General features: G+C 42.3%; 1 protein-coding gene across 1 annotated transcript in view; it reads right to left on the bottom strand.

The window, feature by feature from the left end:
• The window catches only part of ARHGEF6 (Rac/Cdc42 guanine nucleotide exchange factor 6), a 183988-nt gene that overhangs the window by 25082 nt on the left and 134553 nt on the right, over positions 1–24353 (bottom strand). Inside the window, 4 exon segments of the mRNA XM_068247903.1 lie at positions 643–785; positions 12206–12275; positions 15618–15704; positions 23013–23159. Coding sequence (XP_068104004.1) covers positions 643–785; positions 12206–12275; positions 15618–15704; positions 23013–23159 — 447 coding nt within the window.

The following is a 24353-nucleotide window of genomic DNA, read 5'->3' on the forward strand; positions in this document are numbered from 1 at the left end:
GAGAGAGAGAGAGAGAGAGAGAGAGAGAAAGAAAGAAAGAGAGAGAGAGAGGTAGGGAGAGGAAGAGAGAGAGAGAGAGAGAGAGGTAGGGAGAGGAAGAGAGAGAGAGAGAGGTAGGGAGAGGAAGAGAGAGAGAGGTAGGGAGAGGAAGAGAGAGAGAGAGAGGTAGGGAGAGAGAGGTAGGGAGAGGAAGAGAGAGAGAGAGAGAGAGAGAGGTAGGGAGAGGAAGAGAGAGAGAGAGAGAGGTAGGGAGAGGAAGAGAGAGAGAGAGAGGGAGAGGAAGAGAGAGAGAGAGAGAGAGAGAGAGAGAGAGAGAGAGAGAGGTAGGGAGAGGGAGAGAGAGAGAGAGAGAGAGAGAACACACAAGGGAGATTTTGTATAGTGGAGGAATACCCTTTAAAATAGAACATATTCCCTTTCCCCTTTAATAATCAGTGTAACCCAATTTAATTCAAAAAGGTATGAGCAGGCAAATGTGAAAATCTGTGTAGGAGGTAGTATCAAGGAGGGCAGTGATCAGGTTAAGTTAACCCCCGACCCCCAGCCGGATGCACAAACACTCAGTTTCACGTCAGGCAAAGCTAAACTTAGATTTTGCTGCTCATTCTTAAATTCATTTAACAAAAAAGAGGTGTAACTTACGGATGAGCGGCTGCCCCATGATGTTGTCTTGCATAATGAGGCATGTGAGCCAGGAGGCTTAGTTACACGGTACAAATGATCCAACCATTCTTGACAGTCCTGACTACTGTTGCAATGGGCTACAACACGTTCTATCATAGGCCCTATGGTGCACAAAAAAAAAAAGAAACATTAAGGCACAGAAAAATAACATCAACTTTGATTTAAAAATAGAGTGAAAAATGGTAGCGCTAAGAAAGGGGTTCCTTAATTTATTAATACAATAATGCACAATAAATGTGGAGACTTGTAACTTGAACTACAGTATATTGTACTACCTTGTGTTAACCCTATGAATCCCATATCATGCAACTAAATAAGTGCACCTTAACTCAACTTCCTCTCTACTCTAAAAGTAACACAACAGCATAAAAACATTTCTTTGTTACAGCTGATAGAAATCCTGCAATAAAACTGCAGTGTGTCTACTTCCTGCTTTCATGGAAGCAAACATATTGTTAACATCCAGTGTTCAAAATTAGCTTCTCTGCCGTGGCAGCCAGCTGACACAGCTGAGAGATAAAAGTACACTGATAATTAGTCACAGATGACGAGAAATTGGACAGGCTAAACTCTCTAAATACATACAGTGTGCATTTCTCTATGTTTTCCTTCTCTTCTGTGCAAGAGTTCGGGTCCACTTTAAGTCTGTCAGATTGGCAATAGGACAGTTTGTGAGGAACTGCAAAGACTTTGCAACCAATCAATAACAGCTTTCACGCCGCCACATTGGATTACTAGTGTGCAATATAGCTTTTTACTTTTATTTTTAATGAGGAACTCCATGTGCGATTCTGGGTATGATTGGTACTGTGCATTTTTAGCATGATCTAAAACTGATTTTGCATGGAGAGTTACACACGGGCAATTACATATTGTGGTTTTATTGTATTAATAAAGTAATGAAGCCCTTTTTTAGTGCTACCATTTTCTCTCTTTTTTGATCAATCTGTTGTTTTGCAGATTAAAGGGGCATATTTCCTGATGTTTAACATTTTTTTTTTTAAATAAATATATATTTTGTGTATTTTGGCAACATACACACTCTGATAACTCCAACTCAGAGAATTATGCAACACTATTATGCAGCAGATGCAAAAAAGATAGACAGGACAGATCTATCAAATCTGCCACATGCTGCTCTTTGCAAAACTGTGCATCAGATTTACCAGAGCAGAATTGCCGGAGTTATAAATCTCGATCTCCCCCTTCTGCCACACTCTAGTTCGAGATGAGACACGTTATTAACGGCTTTATTTGTTTTAATTTTTTTCCAGCTCTTTCTATATAAACTTCGGTTGCCGGTAATAACTACACAGTCGCTGAAGGGTGGATGCAAAACTTGCAAAGTCACCAAAAATAAAAAAAAGAAAACCGCATAAATGAGTTTCTACATATTTATCAGCTAGATTTGCAAAGATCGACACCAGATCCTTGTGTCAAGTTGCTTGAAAAATGTCCCTCAGTTTGCGCTATGATAAAAAAATAAAAAATAATTTATGCATTTTTTTTAAAATGCCTACATGTACATTTAAAGACTATTTTTTTTATATTTTATAAGAATCTTTTAATTAATATTTCTGATGCAGAAAGTGGTACGCATCATGAGCGTCTGTCCACAAAATACATTTTTGGGGGTAGCACACATTCAATATAATGTCACCCTTGTTAGTCTTTCTGTATTTTAACTCATCAAATACCCATGTTACTAGCTAAAAATATTAAATCATTTTCCACTGATAAAAAAGTGGTCTTAAAGAGAACCCGAGGTGGGGATCGTAGAAATAAATCTATACACAGAGGCTGGGTCTGGCTATAGTGCCCAGCCTCTGTTGCTAGTTGAATCCCCCCCTAAGTGCCCCCTGCGCTCTGCTCTCCCCCATAAATTACGGCCGTGCTCTCGGGCATTGTTTACCTCCCTAATGTCACTCACGCCGCTCCCCCCGCCTCCTTCAGAGCGCCGGTCCCCGCCCGGGTCCCTTCCCTCCAATCAGCGGCGAGTAAAGGGACGCGTGCGGGGACCGGCGCTCTGCAGGAGGCGTGGGAGCGCCGTTAGTGACACTAGTGAGGTAAATACAGCCCGCTGCGTGTCGCCAGCGCGGCCGTAATTTATGGGGGAGAGCGGAGCGCAGGGGGGACTTACCGGGGATTCAACTAGCAACAGAGGCTGGGCACTATAGCCAGACCCAGCCTCTGTGTATAGGTTTCTTTCTACGATCCCCACCTCAGGTTCTCTTTAAGAAGGTCTGCCACACTTGAAATTCTGTCTTGTGTGGAGAATGGCAAGGTGAAACGCTAACCGGTTTATTAATTTTACATCTTTATTAATTTTACATCTCTTTACATTATAGAGACCTATAAAGTCACATTGCTCATTGTCTCAAGGCAGCAAACAATTGAATGCCTCTATCAAAGTCCTGGACTTCTTGAGTAGCCAAAAAAAAACAACCTAAAGACAAAGAGAGAATACCAAATCCATTCAGTTTTATTTTAGTCTGAGTCAAAACCAAGGCCTTCCAGGTTTAAGGCAGAGATGCTTACCAGCTGGCCACCATGATACTGATTTGTACTTCCTGTGATCCTGTCTAATGTTGCATGGAAATGCACTCCCCATTTTCAACCCAAACTTAACATTACTAAATAAACAAAAGACACACAACTCAAATGGAGAAAAGGCCGCGGACAATTTTATTGGGGTTTAAATTAATATTATTCTTTTACCATATTTCATTAACTTAAAGAGAACCTGTACTGAGTAAAAATATTTAAAATAAACACGAGGTAACTTCAAATGAACATTGCATAGTTACCTTGCCATCAGTTCCTCTCAGAAACTCACCATTTTCTTCTGACAATAATCCCTTCCAGTTCTGACAATATTTTGTCAGATCTGAAATATATCAGTTGCTGTCAGTAAAATATCAGTTGCTGTCAGTTATAGCTGAGAGGAACACTGATGTACCAGGTAATGTCCATGTTTCCCTATGGTTCAAGTGGGCGATGTTACTGTGTGCTGACCAGAAAGCTGTTATGGGGTAATGGCCATTTTCAAAATGGAGGACAGAAAATTCCCTTGATCACAGGGGACAAACAGGATGCGGGACAGGAGAAAGACACTGAGGAGTAGACTACATGGAAGCTAAGTATGACTTGTGTATGCTTATTTTGAATTTTAATTTTCAGTTCAGGTTTTCTTTAAAGGCAAAATCATATTCGAGCAGAAAACACATCTGTTGTTAGCAATACCAATCGATCTTCTTGGCAATTTGCTAAAAGACCACCCATACCTGGGTGCCATTATCCACTTACACCCCCAATACAATTTTGGCCATGCGGCAGGGAGGGTGGGCAGCTTTCCTTATGCTCTGGAATTTCGTGCAAGACTGCAAACGGTGCCCTAGTTACTAGTGTACAATCATTTTGAAAGGCACCTTTTCACACACTGCTTGCTTCTATGGAAAGGATGAAGCAACCTAACATAAATCATACAACAAACAAAACTTTAAAACATAACATCTTGTTAACCTCCCTGGCGGTGCATTTCTGTCTGGAATTAGGAGTCAAAAGCGGTACATTTTTTTTCTAGAATTTTGGGCCTCCCATTCTTCTGTCATAATTTATCAAAATATGACAGAATAAAAGCCTGGTAGACATTCTGCATATAAATAAAAGACTCGAACACAAATTTTGTGAATTAATTAAATTTATGAAGACACTTAAAAATTTTGAAACTGTACAAATAAGAGAGTAGTCAAAATCAGGGCACAAATCGGTAACCGTGTGGCAGAAGCAGGGCTGTGGAGTCGGGCAATTTTGGGTGCCTGGAGTCGGAGTCGGGAAAAAATGCACCGACTCCGACTCCTAATGAATTTGTAACTGTAATTAAAATAGAAAATATGATAAAATGTTCTATTTCTCAGATAATAGTCATTAAAAATAATGTATATATACAGTAATAGCTGTGCTTAGTCCACAAAAATGAAATAAACCAATCAAAATTAGTTACTTGTGCTGCTTCAATAAAGCAGTATTTTTAAGGTCAGATATACATATCTGATTGTGACTGTATATATGATGTGTACACAGGAATCTCTTATATATACTAAATAACATCTATGCTGTAAGAATAAAGCCTGATGTGTAGCTGTGTCACTAATAGAGATGGTCAACGAGATGGAAATAATTCTGCATGGATGCTGATTTATGCAAATGTATGCACTCCCTTTGCTGATGAAATCAAATAATTTGATATGTTGTTAAAATTTGGTTTGGTGACTACAAATTAAAGGGTAACTGAGACGGATGAAAAGTAAAGTTTTATACATACCTGGGGCTTCCTCCAGCCCCCTTCAGGCTAATCAGTCCCTCGCTGTCCTCCACCACCCGGATCTTCTGCTATGAGTCCTGGTAATTCAGCCAGTCAGCGCTGTCCGGCCGCATGCTGCTCCCACAGCCAGGAACATTCTGCACCTGCGCAATAGTGCTGCACAGGTGTAGTACGCTCCTGGCGGCGGAGTGTGTGCATGCGCACTACGCCCGACTGGCTCAAGTACCTGGACTCATAGCAGAAGATCCAGGTGGTGGAGGAGGAGGAAAACGAGGGACTGATTATCCTGAAGGCGGCTGGAGGAAGCCTCAGGTATGTATAAAACTTTAATTTCATCTGTCTCAGGTTTACTTTGTTACACAGTAGTACTATACTCTACATATGCACTCCTCACAGAGCTGCAGGGAATCCACTGAGAATGCTGTGCACATTGAATACAGAGGTGTTGTCTGTTTACAATCTCCTCATTCCCCTGCAGAGTACCTCCACATCATTCTTACATGTACCCACACTTACATTACCTAGGGCCTGATAGATGTTCTTTGTTCCGGTTTGTACCTTTTACAAGTACTCTTACCAAGGACTAGTTTTAGTCTAAAGGGAATAAATATAGTAGTCTACATATCCTTCTCACTTCAGTTGTCTTGTAAAATTCCTAAGCATTGGCAGTTAAAAGACGAATTTCATGTTACATACTTTTAATCAACAAAATTGTAATATGCAAATTAGAGGAGTCGGAGTCGAGGAGTCGGAGGAATCCTAAAATGAGGAGTCGGAGTCGGTGGATTTTTGGACCGACTCCACAGCCCTGGGCAGAAGCACTTAGCTCAGAAGCAGTTGGGAACCAAATGGCTATATGGTTACCATCCTTTGCTTTCAAATAAGCTTTTCTGCCATGGCAGTCAGGTGACACGGGGGAGAGATCAAATTACAACTTGTGATTAGAGACAAATGAGGCTATACTCTCTCCATACATACAGTGATGTGAAAAACTATTTGCCCCCTTCCTGATTTCTTATTCTTTTGCATGTTTGTCACACTTAAAGGAAAGGTTCAGGGAGGGTGGGTAAAAAATAGAAATCAATTTCCACTTACGTGGGGCTTCCTCCAGCCCGTGGCAGGAAGGAGGTGCCCTCGCCGCCGCTCCGCATGCTCCCGGTGGTCTCCTGCCTGCCACGGGCTGGAGGAAGCCCCAGGTAAGTGGAAATTGATTTCTATTTTTTACCCACCCTCCCTGAACCTTCCCTTTAAATGTTTCTGCTCATCAAAAACCATTTACTATTAGTCAAAGATAACATAATTGAACACAAAATGCAGTTTTAAATGATGATTTTTATTATTTAGTGAGAAAAAAAACTCCAAATCTACATGGCCATGTGTGAAAAAGTGATTGCCCCCTTGTTAAAAAATAACTTAACTGTGGTTTATCACACCTGAGTTCAATTTCTGTAGTCACCCCAGGCCTGATTACTGCCACACCTGTTTCAATCAAGAAATCACTTAAATAGGAGCTATCTGACACAGAGAAGTATACCAAAAGCACCTCAAAAGCTAGACATCATGCCAAGATCCAAAGAAATTCAGGAACAAATGTAATTGAGATCTATCAGTCTGGTAAAGGTTATAAAGCCATTTCTAAAGCTTTGGGACTCCAGCAAACCACAGTGAGAGCCATTATCCACAAATGGCAAAAACATGGAACAGTGATGAACCTTCCCAGGAGTGGCCAACCGACCAAAATTACCCCAAGAGAGCAGAGAAAACTCATCCGAGAGGCCACAAAAGACCCCAGGACAACATCTAAAGAACTGCAGGCCTCACTTGCCTCAATTAAGGTCAGTGTTCACGACTCCACCATAAGAAAGAGACTGGGCAAAAACGGCCTGCATGGCAGATTTCCAAGGCGCAAACCACTTTTAAGCAAAAAGAACATTAAGGCTCGTCTCAATTTTGCTAAAAAAAAATCTCAATGATTGCCAAGACTTTTGGGAAAATACCCTGTGGACCGACGGGACAAAAGTTGAACTTTTTGGAAGGTGCGTGTCCCGTTACACCTGGCGTAGAAGTAACACAGCATTTCAGCAAAAGAACATCATACCAACAGTAAAATATGGTGGTGGTAGTGTGATGGTCTGGGGTTGTTTTGCTGCTTCAGGACCTGGAAGGCTTGCTGTGATAGATGGAACCATGAATTCTACTGTTTACCAAAAAATCCTGAGGGAAAATGTCCGGCCATCTGATCGTCAACTCAAGCTGAAGCGATTTTGGGTGCTGCAGCAGGACAATGACCCAAAACACACCAGCAAATCCACCTCTGAATGGCTGAAGAAAAACAAAATGAAGACTTTGGAGTAGCCTAGTCAAAGTCCTGACCTGAATCCTATTGAGATGTTGTGGCATGACCTTAAAAAGGCGGTTCATGCTAGAAAACCCTCAAATAAAGCTGAATTACAACAATTCTGCAAAGATGAGTGGGCCAAAATTCCTCCAGAGCGCTGTAAAAGACTCGTTGCAAGTTATCGCAAACGCTTGATTGCAGTTATTGCTGCTGAGGGAGGCCCAACCAGTTATTAGGTTCAGGGGGCAATTTCTTTTTCACACAGGGCCATGTAGGTTTTGAGGTTTTTTTTCTCACTAAATAATAAAAACCATCATTTAAAACTGCATTTTGTGTTCAATTATGTTATCTTTGACTAATAGTTAACGGTTTTTGATGAGCAGAAACATTCAGGCTGCTCTCACAGTAAGAGGTTACAGGCGCACGTTAGTGCAGCCTGTAACGCTCCCCAACACACAGCAATGTAACTGCAATGGGCTGTTCAGTGCCCACGTTGCGTTACATTGTAACGCTGCATGTCAATCTAAAGTGCAGCATGCTACGGCGTTAGAGCGGCTTTGCCGCGTTAACCTGCTTGCACAGGCGCAGTGATTAGCCACATGGCTAATTAATATTTACTGCACTGTGCTGACGTCACTGGTGGGACCACGTGATGCGGAGTGTTCCGCTCACGTGGTCTGCACCAGCGCATGCGTACTATAGTACGCATCACGGACGCATCAAAGAGCCGCTTAAAGCGGCTCTTTGCTAATGTCCTCTGCCACCACCACCATGCGTTGCGTTAGGTGCACGTTAAGCGACCTTAACGTAGCACCTAAAGCAACGTCTTAGTGTGAAAGAAGCCTTAAGTGTGACAAACAAGCAAAAGAATAAGAAATCAGGAAGGTGGCAAATAGTTTTTCACACCACTGTACATACATACATACATACATACATACATACACGTACATCTACATACATACATACACATACATACATACATACATGTACATATACATACATACACACGTACGTATATACATACATACATATACATACATATACACACACACGTACGTAAATACATACATACATACATACATACATACATACATACACACACACATACACATACATACAGTACAGACCAAAAGTTTGGACACATCGTCTCATTCAAAGAGTTTTCTTTATTTTCATGACTATGAACATTGCAAATTCACACTGAAGGCATCCAAACTATGAATTAACACATGTGGAAGTATAGTACATAACCAAAAAGTGTGAAACAACTGAAAATATGTCATATTCTAGGTTCTTCAAAGTAGCCACTCCATCACTCTCCTTCCTGGGCTATTTGACCAGGAAGGAGAGTGATGTAATGCTGCGCCAGATAACCTGGCCTCCACAGTCACCAGACCTGAACCCAACTGAGATGGTTTGGGGTGAGCTGGACCGCAGAGTGAAGGCAAAAGAGCCAACAAGTGCTAAGCATCTCTTGGAACTCCTTCAAGACTGTTGGAAGACCATTTCAGGTGACTACCTCTTGAAGCTCATCAAGAGAATGCCAAGAGTGTGCAAAGCAGTAATCAAAGCAAAAAGTGGCTACTTTGAAGAACCTAGAATATGACATATTTTCAGTTGTTTCACACTTTTTGTTATGTACTATACTTCCACATGTGTTAATTCATAGTTTGGATGCCTTCAGTGTGAATCTACAGTGTTCATCATAGTCATGAAAACAAAGCAAACTCTTTGAATGAGAAGGTGTGTCCAAACTTTTGGTCTGTACTGTACATACATGTACATGCGTGCATATACATGCATGCATGTCCAAGCATGTACATACGTGTATTATAATATATACAGTATATATATATAAATATATATATATACATACATACATACATATATATATATATATATATATATATATATATACACACACACACACACACACACACACACACACACACACACACACACACACACAGATATATAGGGCGGTTTCACTCTTTTCTTTTACAATTTGCTTTGGACCTGAACATCTTCAGGTCCACCTTAAAAATTAGCCCCACCCCCGCCGCTGTGCACGGATTGAAGAATAGAGGGGATCCCGAAAAAATATAAAAAAAAAAAAAAAAAAAGATTCGAGGGAGAAGCCTGGGTCCCACTGGCAGCGCTGATCGCGTGCGGGACCCAGTTCAGCAGAGCACGCGGCAGAGTTTTGACAGCCCCAACTGAGCACAGGCTTACCGCTGCGCACATAGAAATCACAGCCTGTGCTCAGGTTGGGCTTACCGCCAGGGAGTAGGGCTGCACGATTTTAGGTAAAAATTGAAATTGCGATTTTTCTCTCAAAAATTGCGATTTCGATTTTTTCACGATTTTTTTTCAAATCGAGCTTTGGCACTAAATTCACTATGCCCCCAGTATAGTTTAGCCAGATACTGCGGGCGGACGATTGCTTTAAGAGAAACTCCGACTCTTGAACTTTATCCCAATCAGTAGCGGATACCCCATCACAAATGGATCATCAGGGGGCTCTATATGGCCGATATTGTGGTGAAACCCCTCCCACAAGAACAAGAAAAGAACGTACTCTTGGCAGTTTGCTGTCTGTGAACCTTGCTGCATTGTGGGAAATAGCTGTTACCAACTGTCAAAAACCATGCAGCAGCTACTGTCAGCAGTGTTCACTGGTGTTCCTTTTTAAGAGCCGGGCAGCGGGGGCAGTTCATGTGAGGGCAGCGGGGGGCGGTTCACGTGAAGACGATATAGTTATCGTCACTATCTGCAGTTTTCAGAGTGCCCGCCCGCTGCCCGCACGCACGCTTGTCTGGCTGCACCGCTGTGCGCCGATTGGCCAGAGCCGCCAGAAGCAGTGAATATGTATTGTGGTTAATGAGCGGGGGTCGGTTCCACTCGAGAGAGCGGCACACACAGATTTACCAATCGCTGGGTAGCGATGGAATGACGGCAGCGGTAGGCGGAGCTGTACAGAGCGTACAGCTCCGCCTACCGCTGCCGTCATTCCATCGCTATCCAGCGATTGGTAAAGCTGTGTGCCGCTCGCTCGAGTGGACCCGTCCCCCGCTCATTAACCACAATACATATTCACTGCTTCTGGCGGCTCTGGCCAATCGGCGCACAGCGGAAGGCGGGCCAGACAAGCGTGCAGGCAGTGGGTGGGCACTCAGTAAAAACCGAGGATACTGACGATCACCAGATCGTCTTGGCACGAACCGCGGTTTCGGTTTTGAACCGAAAAACCGTGCAGCCCTACCCAGCGCTGCAAGGCGAGACAGCTAACCACTACGCCACCGTGCTGCCCAATATATAGGCAGGTCTCCCCTTTTGTGTGTACCGGTTTCCCAGGCTGCTCCGTCTTGCCTGGTAAATTTCCCAGTTGTGGTCAGTTCATGGTGTATGCAGACCGGTCACACACACCCCACTCGCGCTTCTGAGCCTGGGAGCATTCTGCGCCTTTGCAGTACTAACTGTGCAGAACACTTCCAGCCACGGGAGCATGAAAGGTGTGTGTGCGCAGCTGGCTACCATACTGGGCAAGACGCCTAGGGACAGACTAGCCTGAGAGGTGTGCATGGGGGTGGTGGAAGCCCCAGGTATGTATTCTGCATCTGCCTCCCCTCACAATTGTCTTTCTGACCTTTCACAATATTGTTTCTACCTTTCCTACCCTTACAACTGACTATCCAGTTCCAGGGCTTCCCACCCACCTCACATGACACAGTTTTCCAGCTGAACCTCCACGCTCCTCCATCCCCTTCGGCACAGGTAGACAGGGCAGGCTGGAGAAAAAAAACACCTACAAGATGATCCATCCAGGTCCCGGGGCGCACTGTCCCTCTGCAGGCAGCCTGAGCCCTCTGCATCTCTGGCTCACGGAGTCAGGCACAAACCGGCAGCATCTTTCTTCTTCCTGAGGACAGCGGGACCACATGACTGGGGGCGGAGCAGTGCGTGCACAGGAAAGATTACTGCCCCAAAGTCTGGATTAGACGCATGCACTGTAGTCCAAGTGCCCGCCCCCACTCGTCATACCCGGCGCAGCCAGAGCCAGGCAGCAGGAACTTGTTTAAGTATGTTTCCGGGCTGGCTTGCCTGCGTGTGTACAAGCGTTGCTTGGCAACGCTCGCTACTTCACAGCGGTTCTCCGCGCAGCAATGCAGCGGGGGCGGAGCAGAGCAGATACAGACGGCAGCGCGAAAAACCGTGGCTTTGACGATCTCAAGATCGTCATGCCGCTGATCGCGATTTCGGTTTAAAATCCGAAAATCGTTCAGGCCTACCAGGGAGGTTAAACAGGATCATAGTAAAGTCAAAGCCTCCCCAATCTAAAACATGTCACTAGTTGCACTGGACTGTTTAACCTCTTCAGCCAACAGGCATTTTACCCTTACAGCCAAAAGCCATTTTCACCTGTCAGCGCTCCTCTCATTTATTACTATTACTACACTCTACTGTCCTTATTATGAATGGACATGGCGCCTGATTAGAGTCATGTCCATTCATTCCAGGCACTGCGATTGACGTGGGGGAACACCTGTTCCCCTTCACCAATCGCTGCCACGTAAATGCCACTGTAAATGAGTGGCAGGCATGCACGCACACACCCACCGCAGTAACACTGGATGCGTATACGCGTCCAGTTAGACTTGAGCGGTGACCATAGTTGCCCAGATAGACTTAAGTGGTTAAATATCCACTGAACAAGAACAAAAGAAAAATATTAAATACATTAGTAATAAACTTTGCATTACTTAGCTGACCTGGAGGTTTCCCTTTACTGCATTTAATACAAAATGTCATATTAAAAGATAAACATCAGTGATAAGGCAAATTACAGAATGGAAACTTACCTACAATCTCAAAAGAGCAGTCACTCTCTTCTGATTTAGTTACCAACATTCCAGTTAGTGGCAATTTCCCCTTTTAAAAACAAAAGAAAAATGCAAATATGAATGAAACGTGCATTACTGACTTACATCCAATGGAAAGTGTATGGTGTTGCAAGATCACATGTTCAATGTTGAGTCTTTCTATGTCATGTCTAACTTATGATGAGATCCTTACGATCACTATCCGCAAAATGTATTACAGACTTTTCAGAAAGAGAAATATTTGCTAAAAGGAAAGTCTCTGACTGCTGTATGCCTTGTAAATGTAGGGAAAAGGATTTCAGGTGCGACAAAAGCACATAAGGTATGACAAATAGTGTTGGTGTTCGAGGTATTGAAATTCAGAAACATGAATCTGCCCATCACCACAATTCAACATCCAGAAATGTGGACAGTATTAGGGGGAGTTCAGCTATTTGTGCTTCATGTGGATGCTGAAGTGTAGAGACTGGCAAATTTGGGTTTCCATATTTTAATAAACCAAATTTGAACACCAATCACAAACCAACCAAGGCTTAAAGAGACACTGAAGCGAAAAAAAAATAGGATATAATGAATTGGTTGTGTACTATGAATAATTACTAGAAGATTCGCAGCAAAGAAAATATTCTCATACTTTTATTTTCAGGTATATAGTGTTTTTTCTAACATTGCATTATTCTATAATATGTGCAGATTACACAACACTCAGCATTCAAAATGATTCTTTCAGAGCAGTCTGTGAAGTAATGACCTGTCCTCTAGCAGAGAAAAAGTAAATAGTTCACTTACAGTTGAGATAATAAAAGTCAGATAACAGCCCTCTCCACGACTAACTTTGTCGGAGAGTTTAATGGCTTGTTTGCATAGAGATAACAACTGGAGTTTCTCAACTCTTCCTGTACTGGAAACAACTAGACTGATGTATCTGATCTTAATGTTTTATTTCTTAGCTGTACTACACATACAAATCAATTTTTTTTTCGCTTCAGTGTCTCTTTAAATAATGGGTGCACTTGGGCTGTAAAATACAGTTTTTTTGTTGTTGTTTTTTGCACATTTATGTGTGACTCTATACTGCTGTATGCATAAATAAGCAGCAAAGACAGTCATATTTTATTGCTTTACTTTACCGGTTGAGTCAACCTTGATGTATGTATTGGACAAAGCATAGGGGTGGATGAATCAGTGTGGCCCTCCATAGGTTAGTATTTTGATGTTAGCTTTAGCTACACCACATTCTACCTTACGATACAAAATACCATTGAAATTCATTAATGTTTAGGAAGATGCAGACAGTAACTATTATATAGTCACTGTTAAACCACTTATTTTAACCACTTCACCACTGAGGGGTTTTACCCCTTGAGCACCAGAGCAATTTTCACCTTTCAGCGCTCCTTCCATTCATTCGTCTATAACTTTATCATTACTTATCACAATTAAATGAACTATATCTTGTTTTTTCCGCCACCAATTAGGCTTTCTTTAGGTGGGACATTATGCCAAGAATTATTTTATTCTAAATATGTTTTAATGGGAAAATAGGAAAAATGTGGGAAAAAATTCATTATTTAACAGTTTTCGGCCATTATAGTTTTTAAATAATGCATGCTACTGTAATGAAAACCCATGAAATCTATTTACCCATTTGTCCCGGTTATAAAACCGTTTAAATGATGTCCCTATCACAATGTTTGGCGCCAATATTTTATTTGGAAACAAAGGTGCATTTTTTTCAGTTTTGCGTCCATCCCTAATTACAAGCCCATAGTTTATAAAGTAACAGTGTTGTACCCTCCTGACATAAAAATTTAAAAAGTTCAGTCCCTAAGGTAACTATTTATGTATTTTTTTTATTGTAAATTTTTTAATTTTTTTTTAATTACAAAAAAAAAAAATGGGGAGTGTGGGAGGTAATGAGTTAATTTTTTTGTGTAGAAGTAATGATTTGTATGTGAAAAAATGCTTTAGGGTGTAGTTTTACTATTTGGCCACAAGATGGCAACAGTAACTTTTTGTTTAATGCGACCTCCAAGCGTCCTTCCGGACGCTTGGAGGAAGTACTTGGAGGCTGGGTAATTTTTTTTTTTTTCACAATGATCGCGCTGCTTAGCGGAAAAGCAGCGGATCATTGCGGGGCTCAGATCAACGAACGGGAATGGATTTTCCCGTTCATTGATCTCCGGGCGGGCGGCGTGTTAACGAGCGGGAGTGCGCGCTAGAGCGAGCGGGAGCGTGGGCAGCGACGGGAGCGCGGAAAGAACGGATTTCTCCGTCCCTGGGGTGAAAGGATGGAAAAAGGGACGGAGAAATTCGTACGGGCGGGGGTAAAGTGGTTAAAGGGATGTTCCCCAGCTACTTTGATAGACCTGGAAGGCTGCTTAAAGTGCACCTGAGATGAAAATAAAATAAAAGTTCATGCATACCTGAGGCTTCCTCCAGCCCGATCGCTTCCTCAGCGCCAAGCTCTGCCTCCTGGATCTTCCGTAAGGCTCCCCGTATCTTCTGCCAGTCAGAGGTTACTGCGCATGCGTAGCCCAGCCGTGCTCCCGCTGCCGGGAGCTTACTGCACAGGCGCAGAACTCTGATGGCCGTGGAAACGAGACAGAGTGCATGCAGCTGCACATGCGCCAACTGGCTGAAGATACCGGGAGCCCTCATGGAAGGAGGCGGAGGACGCACTGAAGGAGTGATCAGCATGAAAGGGACCGGAAAAAGCACAACATCTCAGGTACACTTTAAGACATAAGAAATCCCATAAAAGGCAATATACTGGGAGGGAAGAGGTCCCCATTTCCACTAATGATCTGATCTGCCGAGTGCCGTTACTGAAATCAAATGTGCGCCGACTGTGGTCTAGCGTGAACACGGAGCTTAAAGCTTGTGAGGCACCCCTATCCTATCACAGTTTGATAAGTTACATGGGGGTCACACTTCCAATGCTCAGACTGGGGAGGCAGAAGAAGTAATACACAGACTACAATACACCCATTAAAAATTACTTCTAGACCATCCAGTGAGCCATATACAGCAATATCCAGAAATAATTTGCGTTCTCTCCATGTAAGGTTCCAAACTAATGGCCAACGGAATGCTGAGAAAAAAACTTTTGATTTTAATACATGACTAATAACATCCTGGAGGTGCATATAACAACATCATAACAAAGACTATAAATAGTAAAGACAGTGTGAAGTGAATACAAATTTATAGTAGAAGATAATAGAACTTGAATGAATTTCTAAAAAAATTGCATACAGTTCAAAGCTCATGGCAGAATTAATAAATGGAAGAACGTTTACTGGATCAAACAGCTGAAGACCAGATGATGTAAAACTCAGCTTGTACTGCTTTACAGGATTTTTAAATGCAAGATGATGTCTCAAATTACCTGATAAATGAAGCCGCTCATTCGCGGACTGGCGGACAGCATTAAAAGTGCACTTGGAAACAGTAAGAAATACTTCTCCTCTTTATCCTGGTTTGGAAGAGAAATGGAACAGTTAGACTAGCAAGTATCAACTGCAATTCCAAAGCATTTCCACAAATTATACAAATGCTGCTTATTTGCAAAATATCCATGCATAACAATAGTGGCTGGACAGGGTACTGGTTAAGGGCTCTGCCTCTGACACAGGAGACCTGGGTTCAAATCTCTTCTCTTCCTTTTCAGTAAGCCAGTACCTATTCAGTAAGGAGTAATTGGGCAAGACTCCCTAACACTGCCCCCACCTACAGAATGCACCCTAGTGGCTACAACGCTGGTACTTTGAGTCCACCAGGAGAAAAGTGCAATATAAATATTTTCTGTCAATAAAGCATTGCTGCATGGGACAGTTAAGAATGTATGCTTTATCAGTGATCCAATAAAGGTCCTATATGTGAAATACATTAGTAAATGTAAAAAAGTGTTTGGTAAGCCTGAATGAGCAAAGTAATGAAAACAGATTTCAGACTCCCATGGCTGATACGTCTTCAATGAGCCAGAAAACTAAAACTAGACAGGTGGAGTGAATAACAATTATTATTTCAACAGCACCCGTTAATGGTTGGGATCTCTAGGCAGCAGTTCTTAAACAGCCAGTTCTTGAAAGTGATGAAGTAGAAGCTGGACATGTGGGAAAGTGTAAGGATCTGATCAACTTTGGCAAAGAATTATACAAAAACTGAAATAAAGTACTAAACAATTACAGAAAAACTAGTTAATCTAGGGAGAATAAGCTCTTCATAATTGCACTAAAATATAAACGCTAATGAGGGGGATATGATGCACTTCCAGATCCATGACTTCTGGACCGGAGGTGCATGTGTAAAATGCAGATTTAGCGTGTTGGTTACAGATTAATGCAGAACATGTACATCTGGGTGAGTTAATAGCCTCATTCATCTCACCATACATATGAACAAGACATTGAGAAGACGTTGGCTTGGTCAGATTTGTGTTCACAGTGAAAGACTAGCTGGTCTCCACCTCCAAGCTCCTCCCTAACTATTCACTAGAAGGTGAATAAGAGATGGGGAGGAGCTCGGACAGCTTGAAGACTATGCAAGATGTATCCAACATTCATACTGGAAATCCGTTCCGCAAACCCAGCATGTCATGCACCAAAAAATGAATAATGCAAACATGGTTTATGTGCAATGCATAACACAATATATTCCACACCATCTGCATTACCATAACGTGAGCCGTAACCAGCGATTGAATACCAAGCTGTGAAATAAGCACAGAACTTGCTGTTCATGCAAGGTGAATTGTCAGCAATTCCTATACTCTGCAGGAAAGCAAGGAAGTTGGAGGAAAACCAATTGCCATGTTCTTTTCAGAGAGAACGAGTTCACGTCCGCACCAAATGTACAGTACAAGGTCTTGCTTGGAAAATATCAATACAAAATTATAAGGCACTGGCAGTGATGTGAACTGGGAGTCGATAAAGTGTAATGAAGATGAGAAACACAGCGCTAGGCTGATGGAACAGTAGCTCTCGGTTGGCTAGCTATTTCACTAGTTAATCATGCGAAACACAGTGCTGAAACTTTTCTCCATAAACAGAAGTTTTAAAGCAGAATTGCAGCCAAAATGTCCTCACTGCTCCTAAGATCTGACACAAAACAAAATAGAAAAAAAAGTTGTGGAAAAGTTTGTTGGTAGGTAGGTCTCCACCAAATAGAAAGCCAATTACAGATCATTGAAAAACACCTTATTCCGCCTGAAAAGTTATTCAGTGAAAAACATTTGTCTCATTAAACAAACAAGCCAGTTCATTAAATAGCTTTTATGCAGGTTAAGTGCCTTTAGCTCAGTGCCTTTCAATTATTATCCAGTCATTCTAGTCCCATTTTTATTCTTCAGGAGAGGTAAGATTGCATACCTCTCTTTTTTAACTTGCATAGAAGCCATTTAACAAGCAGACACCTCCGAACTTGTTTCTTTAATGGGACAGATGCTTTTCATTGAACAGCAAATCAACTAGCTTGTTTGTATTTTATTAATCCTCAATCTTGGGGATTTTGTTTTTCGTTTTCCCTTAAAGCGGACCTGAAATCTTGCACAGGAAGTTCCCCCTCATCTGTGACAAATCACAAGGGTAATTTGATCTCTCAGCTGGGTCAGCTCAGGAATCTCAACAGCGTCAGCAGAGCAGCTAATTTGTAAACACAGGATGATAACCCTATCTTGCAGGATTTCTATGAGCTGTAACAGGGAAATGTTTTTTCTTGAAAGGTAATTATGGTGTTGCTTATCTTTTAGAGCAGAGAGGAAGTTCTGAGTTCTGGTCTGCCTTAAAAATCTCTCAGGAGCGAAACCATCCAGCAGTGATGGGCTTCAGAGTAGGAAGCCATTCAAACTCTGAATTAAAAATGAGGCTTAACTGCCTCAGGTGTGAGCACGTGAGACGGTAGGTTACCCAGAGGTCCGTCTGCTTCTATGCGTATCAATCCACTTGCACACGACCTATAGGACGCACTGCACGACTCACCATCGCACTTTCTCCTTCCGGCTTGAAGGAGGAAGTGTGGCAGCGAGTCTTGGAACGCAATCCATAGATTGCGTGCAGGTGAATTGAGACGCATAGAAGCTGATGGACTTCTGGGTAAGTAACCCCCCGTCTACCATCCTCACACCTGAGGCAATTAAGTCTCATTTTAATTCCAAATTCGAATGGCTTCCTACTTGGAAGGCCAGCGCTGCCATCCAGTTCCTGTCTACACAGTATCTGGAAACCCGGACAGTGGTGGGCATCTCCCCGCAGGCTCTGTCAGTGGTTGCCGTTGTGAGTATATAATCATAGTTACTTTTGTGTGTCAAATTTACAGTCATACTGCACCATAGGCCCCTGGTCTTTTGTTCCCCGGTGAATCTTAACAAACAAAGGGAAACACCATCTCTTCAATTTGCCACCAGTATGCCACTGATGTAAGTTCTGTGACTGCAGATACACTTTAATAGGAAATTAGCCCTTTTAATGGTTTATAACGATTCACCAGGCTGGGCACAGGCCCAAGGGCTGAATATTATTTTCTTACACATGTAGCAATAGAAGCGTTTTCGCCTTAAAGAGAACCTGTACTGAGTAAAAATATTTAAAATAAACACATGAGGTAACTTCAAATGAACATTACATAGTTACCTTGCCATCAGTTCCTCTCAGAAGCTCACCATTTTCTTCTGACATCAATCCCTTCCAGTTCTGACAATATTTTGTCAGATCTGAAATATATCAGTTGCTGTCAGTTATAGCTGAGAGGAAAACTCATGTACCAGGTAATGTCCATGTTTCCCTGTGGCTCAAGTGGGCGATGTTACAGTTTAACTGTGTGCTGACTAGAAAGCTGTTATGGGTAATGGCCATTTTCAAAATGGAGGACGGAAAATTCTCTTGATCACAGTGAACAAACAGGATGCAGGAGAGGAGAAAGACACTGAGGAGTAGACTACATGGAAGGTAAATATGACATGTGTATGCTTATTTTGACTTTTAATTTTCAGTTCAGGTTTTCTTTAACCAGTTCACCCCCAAGGGTTTTTATCCTAACGGACCAAAGCAATTTTCCGTTGTCAGTGCTCTTCCCTTTTATTCCCTAATAACTTTATTACTACTTATCACAAGAAAATTATCTATACCTCGTTTTTTTTCACCACCAATTAGGCTTTCTGTGGATAGTACATTTTGCTAAGAATTTTTTTATTCTAAATGCGTTTTAATGAGAAAAACAGAAAAAAAAGAAAAAAAAATCATTATTTCTCAGTTTTCCACCATTATAGTTTTAAAATTAAACATTCTCCTGTGGATAAAACAAACACGTTTTATTTGCCTAGTTGTCCCGATTATTAAACAGTTTAAATGATGTCCCTATCACAATGTATGGCGACAATATATTATTTTGAAATATAAGTGTTATTGTTCTGTTGTGTTTTTTTTTATTCTGGCCATAATTACAAGCCCCTATGTAATAAATTAAAATTAATTTCCCCCCATAAAATATAAATTAACAAAGCTGAGTCCCTAAGGCAACTATTTATTTTTTTTAGCTGATTTTTTTTTTTTACAAGTGTTTTTTTTTTTGGGGGGGGGGGGGGGGGGGGGTTGGAAGTGTAATTTTATTAAGATCTGTATGTACTTGAAAATGAATGTATTTTGTAGGTGTAATATACTTTTTGGCCACAAGATGGCGATAGTGAACACTCATAGGAAATATTCACTTTTTTTTTTTTCTTCACTTTATTTAATTGTTACATTTCCTGTTATTGTGAATGGACGTAGCCGCTGTTCGCGGTCACGTCCATTCACTCCAGGCACTGCGATTGGGTAGAGGACCGTTCGGTCCTCTTCCCTAATCACCCAGCACGGAAGCCCGACGGAAACAGCGGCGGTAGCGGCGGACACACGGCGGTAGCATCGGCGGGAACGCGGGACGTATTAAAACGTCATGTTGCTGTTAATAGCGGTGAGCATGACGTTTTAATACGTTAGGATGTCAGTAAATGGTTAAAGGAGGACTCAATTTCAGGTCACTGGGTTGAGCGTGAAATAGGTGTAAAATGTGTATTTATACATTTTAAAAATGTTTTGCTCTTTAAAGCGGAATATAACCCTGCATTTCAACTTTTCTCTAAAACATTATTTACAGCATATTATATGCAAAAAGCATTTTTTTTTTACTAGACCAGCATTGGAAGGGTTAAACACAGAGGTTTAAGGTTGGGAGTGATATGCAGAAGTTCAGATTGTTACATTCTATTTAGTTATATGTATCTATTAAGAAATGTTACACACTCTTTGGCTGTCCTCCAGCTCTTGAGAGAGTGAGTCACATTCAACACTTAGATACATTTATGTAAACAAAATGTATCTATGTCAGCTTCGGATGCATCTGCAGAAATCTCCAGGAACTTTAACCACTTCCGGATTCTCGGAGCGTATATACACGCCCCTGAATCCTGAAGTGTATTCCATGGAAACGGCCGCTCGTATGAGCGGCCGTTCCATGTCAGTTCCCGGAGGGTGTCTCTGTGAACACCCTGCAAGACGATCGGCGGCTCGCAGGGTAAATGTAAACACACGGGGAAGACCTTCCCCGGTATACGGCGCGCTGCTGATTGGCCGGGGATCACCGGCATCTGATAGGCTAAAGCCTATCCCATCAGGCGCAGGACGGAAATCCGTCCTGCGCCGCTCACAGGGGGAGGGAGAGGGAGGGAAGGGGAAGGAGGCCAGGAAGCGCTGTGGAGGGGGGCTTTGAAGAGCCCCCCCCCCGCAAGCGCAAGCAGCCGGCGGCGATCAGACCCCCCCAGCAGGACATCCCCCTAGTGGGGAAAAAAGGGGGGAAGTCTGATCGGCCTGGCTGCTAGCTGATCGGTGCTGCGGGCTGGAGAGCCCACGCAGCACCGATCAGCACAAAATAGCGTGGTAGGGAAGTGGTTAAAGCTGTGTGTAACCCTTCCAATGCTGGTCTAGTAAAAAAAAAATGCTGGTTGCATATAATATACTGTAAATAATGTTTTAGAGCAACGTTGAAATGCAGGGTTATATTCCGCTTTAAAAATTGTCAGTTGAAAAACTTTTAACATCCCCCTGTAGCCAGTTGTCTTACTTATCTCATTTACATGATATCTGTGAGGTACCATACATATTTAACTAATCCATGTAAAACATACATTTTTAAAACAATCTGTTATGCAGGACAGAGAATCATAAAACACTTGCAGGTACCACAGGGAAGCCACCACGTACGTGCTGTACATGCACGCATGTGGCTACTTTCTGCCACCAATGGGCTGGTGGGAAGTGGTTGAAGGACAACTGTAATGAGAGGGATGTGGTGGCTGCCATATTTTATTTCCTTTTAAAAAATACCAGTTACCTGGCAGTCCTGCTGATCTATTTGGCCGCAGTAGTGGTTGAATAACACCAGAAACAAGCATGCAGCTAATCTTGTCAGTTCTGACAATATTGTCAGAAACACCTGATCTGCTGCATGCTTATTCAGTCTAGGGCTAAAAGTATTACAAGCAGAAGATCTGCAGGATAGCCAGGCAACTGGTATTTCTTAAAAGGAAATAAATATGGCAGCCTCCATATCCACCTCACTTCAGTTGTCCTTTAAATATGAACCGGGCCCCCATTTTACATGAAAGAACCGGTAAAATGGTTGGTTAAGGGGCCCATTGCCTTTCCACAGTCGTTCCACGAATACACTATTTGCCTGATCAGCAGTTAGTGACATCCCTGACTCCAGTATGGCGGTCACCCCTCACCAGTCCACTGCCACTAGCGTTCACAGAGCCTCTCCCACCGCTGCCGCTAATTGTCTTGCAGACTGCAGAGAGGCATTGCACCCTCACAGTCACCCTCTTTCCATTAGCTGCCATGCAGGAAGCAGAGTGCTTTTTTTGTCCTTTGCAAATCGGTGGCCCCACCAGTGATTCTCCCTGTGGTGTTCTACGCAGAGTATACAGTATGTGACCGTGTGGTAGAGAATGCTGGAGAGGTAGTGAATATCTATGTTTCCTGAGCTCCAAGTCACAAGGCTCCAGGCACTGTCTACTGTGTGTTCCCAGTCACTTTGTCTTTCCTCTTTAGCAGTTGTACAATAGCCAAGGAAGAGAGGAGCTCATAGCAGGGCTGGAGCACATCAGCTGAAGAAAGAAAACCCAGCTGCACACGGAGGACATACAGGAGAAAGAATCTGGAGCCTAGTGACCCTACATAGGGGGAACTACCATATAGGGAAATCAGTAAAATAGGGGGAGAGGGTAAAGGCAGAAGTTGTTCTGCTGTGCTCTCTGCAAGGCCGCAGATAGGAGGGGTGGTGGTGGTGGGTAAGCACTCCATTGATGTGAGGGGCCATTTTTGATCCAAGAATTAGGACTTATAATTGATTACATACAGGAAAATCATTGAACACATTTTGGAGTGCCTCCTTAAAGTGGACCTAAACTTTTCCACAGGTTAGAAGGAAAACATGGAGAAATGTTTAGCCTGTCTAATTCCCACCTCATCTGTGACTAATCACAAGTGTAATTTGATCTATTAGCTGTGTCAGCTGGCTTCCTCGGCAGAGCAGCTAATTTGTAAACACAGGATGCTAATCCTATGTCTTCTTACATGAAAGCAGGATGTAGACACACTGTCGATTTATTGCAGGATTTGTATCAGCTGTAACAATTTTTTTTTCTTTAAAGGTTATTATGCTGTTTCTTATCTCAGAGCAGCGAGGAAATTCTGAGTTCAGGTCCGCTTCAATCCTGTGTAAGTGAAAAGTGACATGAAATGACATATACCTCATTTCCTCCACAATGTACCATAACTTGTGACATATACAGGACATTTCCCAAAGTTTTAATGTCGTCTCCTTCCCAGGACTGTATGGGCTCAGAAAGGATCTGCAGTTCCAGCTGCTTCCTCTTTCTTAGGTCCTGACATTGTGTCTGAAATACAGAAGGGGAATAGACAGAGGTAAAATTTGTGAGTGATGTGCAACATTGGAAATAAATGGTATACCTACCATACATACATAATAAAATTACAAATATATAACCTAAAGTGCTGCCATGTTTGAGTTTCTGTTGTACCCGTCACCAGCAGCAGTGAACTGCATGCAGAAACTTTGCAAGCCTTGCTAATGATTTCCCTGGCTGGAAATGTCCAGATGAACCTGTTCACCATGACCCTACTGACAACAATTTGGAATGGTTCAAAATTTCACGTTAAATCTACACAAATATTAGCTGCTTGGAATTGTACCAATCATATGCAGTAGCTATTTTATTTGTTTAATTTTCAAGATGTTTACATACAATTGTATAAAATCAAGATTAACAATAAACGGACTTTTTCTATTTCTGCCAGACAATACCACTATGGATAAGGATTGCTACGAAACAGTGATGGTCAATTACATGCAAATAACTTAGAGTTGATGCAAATGTATGCAGATGTGTACAGCTTGAAAAACGAACCAATCAAATCCCGCTGAGGTAAAATTCGATTGGTTCATTTTTAAGCTGAATAAATTTGCATAAAACGTGCATAAATTTGCATAAACTCAAAGTTATTTGCATCTACTTGACTATCACTACTACGAAATATATTTCTTGCATGAGAATGGTTGGCTTAAAGTGAACCAGAAATTATTCACTAACGCTTAGTTATACTTACCCGGGGCTTCCTCTAGCCCCATGAGCAGCGCCGAGTCCCTCGCCATCCAATTTGGCCCCTCCATTAAGCCGCTATGACTCCCAGTAATCCGTGCAGTCGCGGCCTTCTGCACATGCAAGACTCGGCTGTGCACGCACCCCTCATCACGCTCCCGTCCAATGGAACATTGGCAGTAACTGACCAGATTACCGCCAGTTGTAGCACCAGAACGGACCACTGACTGATAATATTAACATTAATATTATCTATTTCAAACAACAAAATGTATGTCTATAGATAGAAATGTAAGCATTCCTAGGCTGAATTCACAGTGGTCAGTTGCAAATTGCATGCGTCATGACTGTGAACTGCAATGGAGAGTGGAAATAGACTAATACAAAGCCTGCATGCTGCGAGTTAGAATAACGAGATCAGTTACAACGTAGCACCGTGAACAGGTCCACAGAATTATATGCACAGTGAGT

The sequence above is a fragment of the Hyperolius riggenbachi genome, chromosome 8, assembly GCF_040937935.1.
Source record: "Hyperolius riggenbachi isolate aHypRig1 chromosome 8, aHypRig1.pri, whole genome shotgun sequence".
NCBI classification, from domain to species: domain Eukaryota; kingdom Metazoa; phylum Chordata; class Amphibia; order Anura; family Hyperoliidae; genus Hyperolius; species Hyperolius riggenbachi.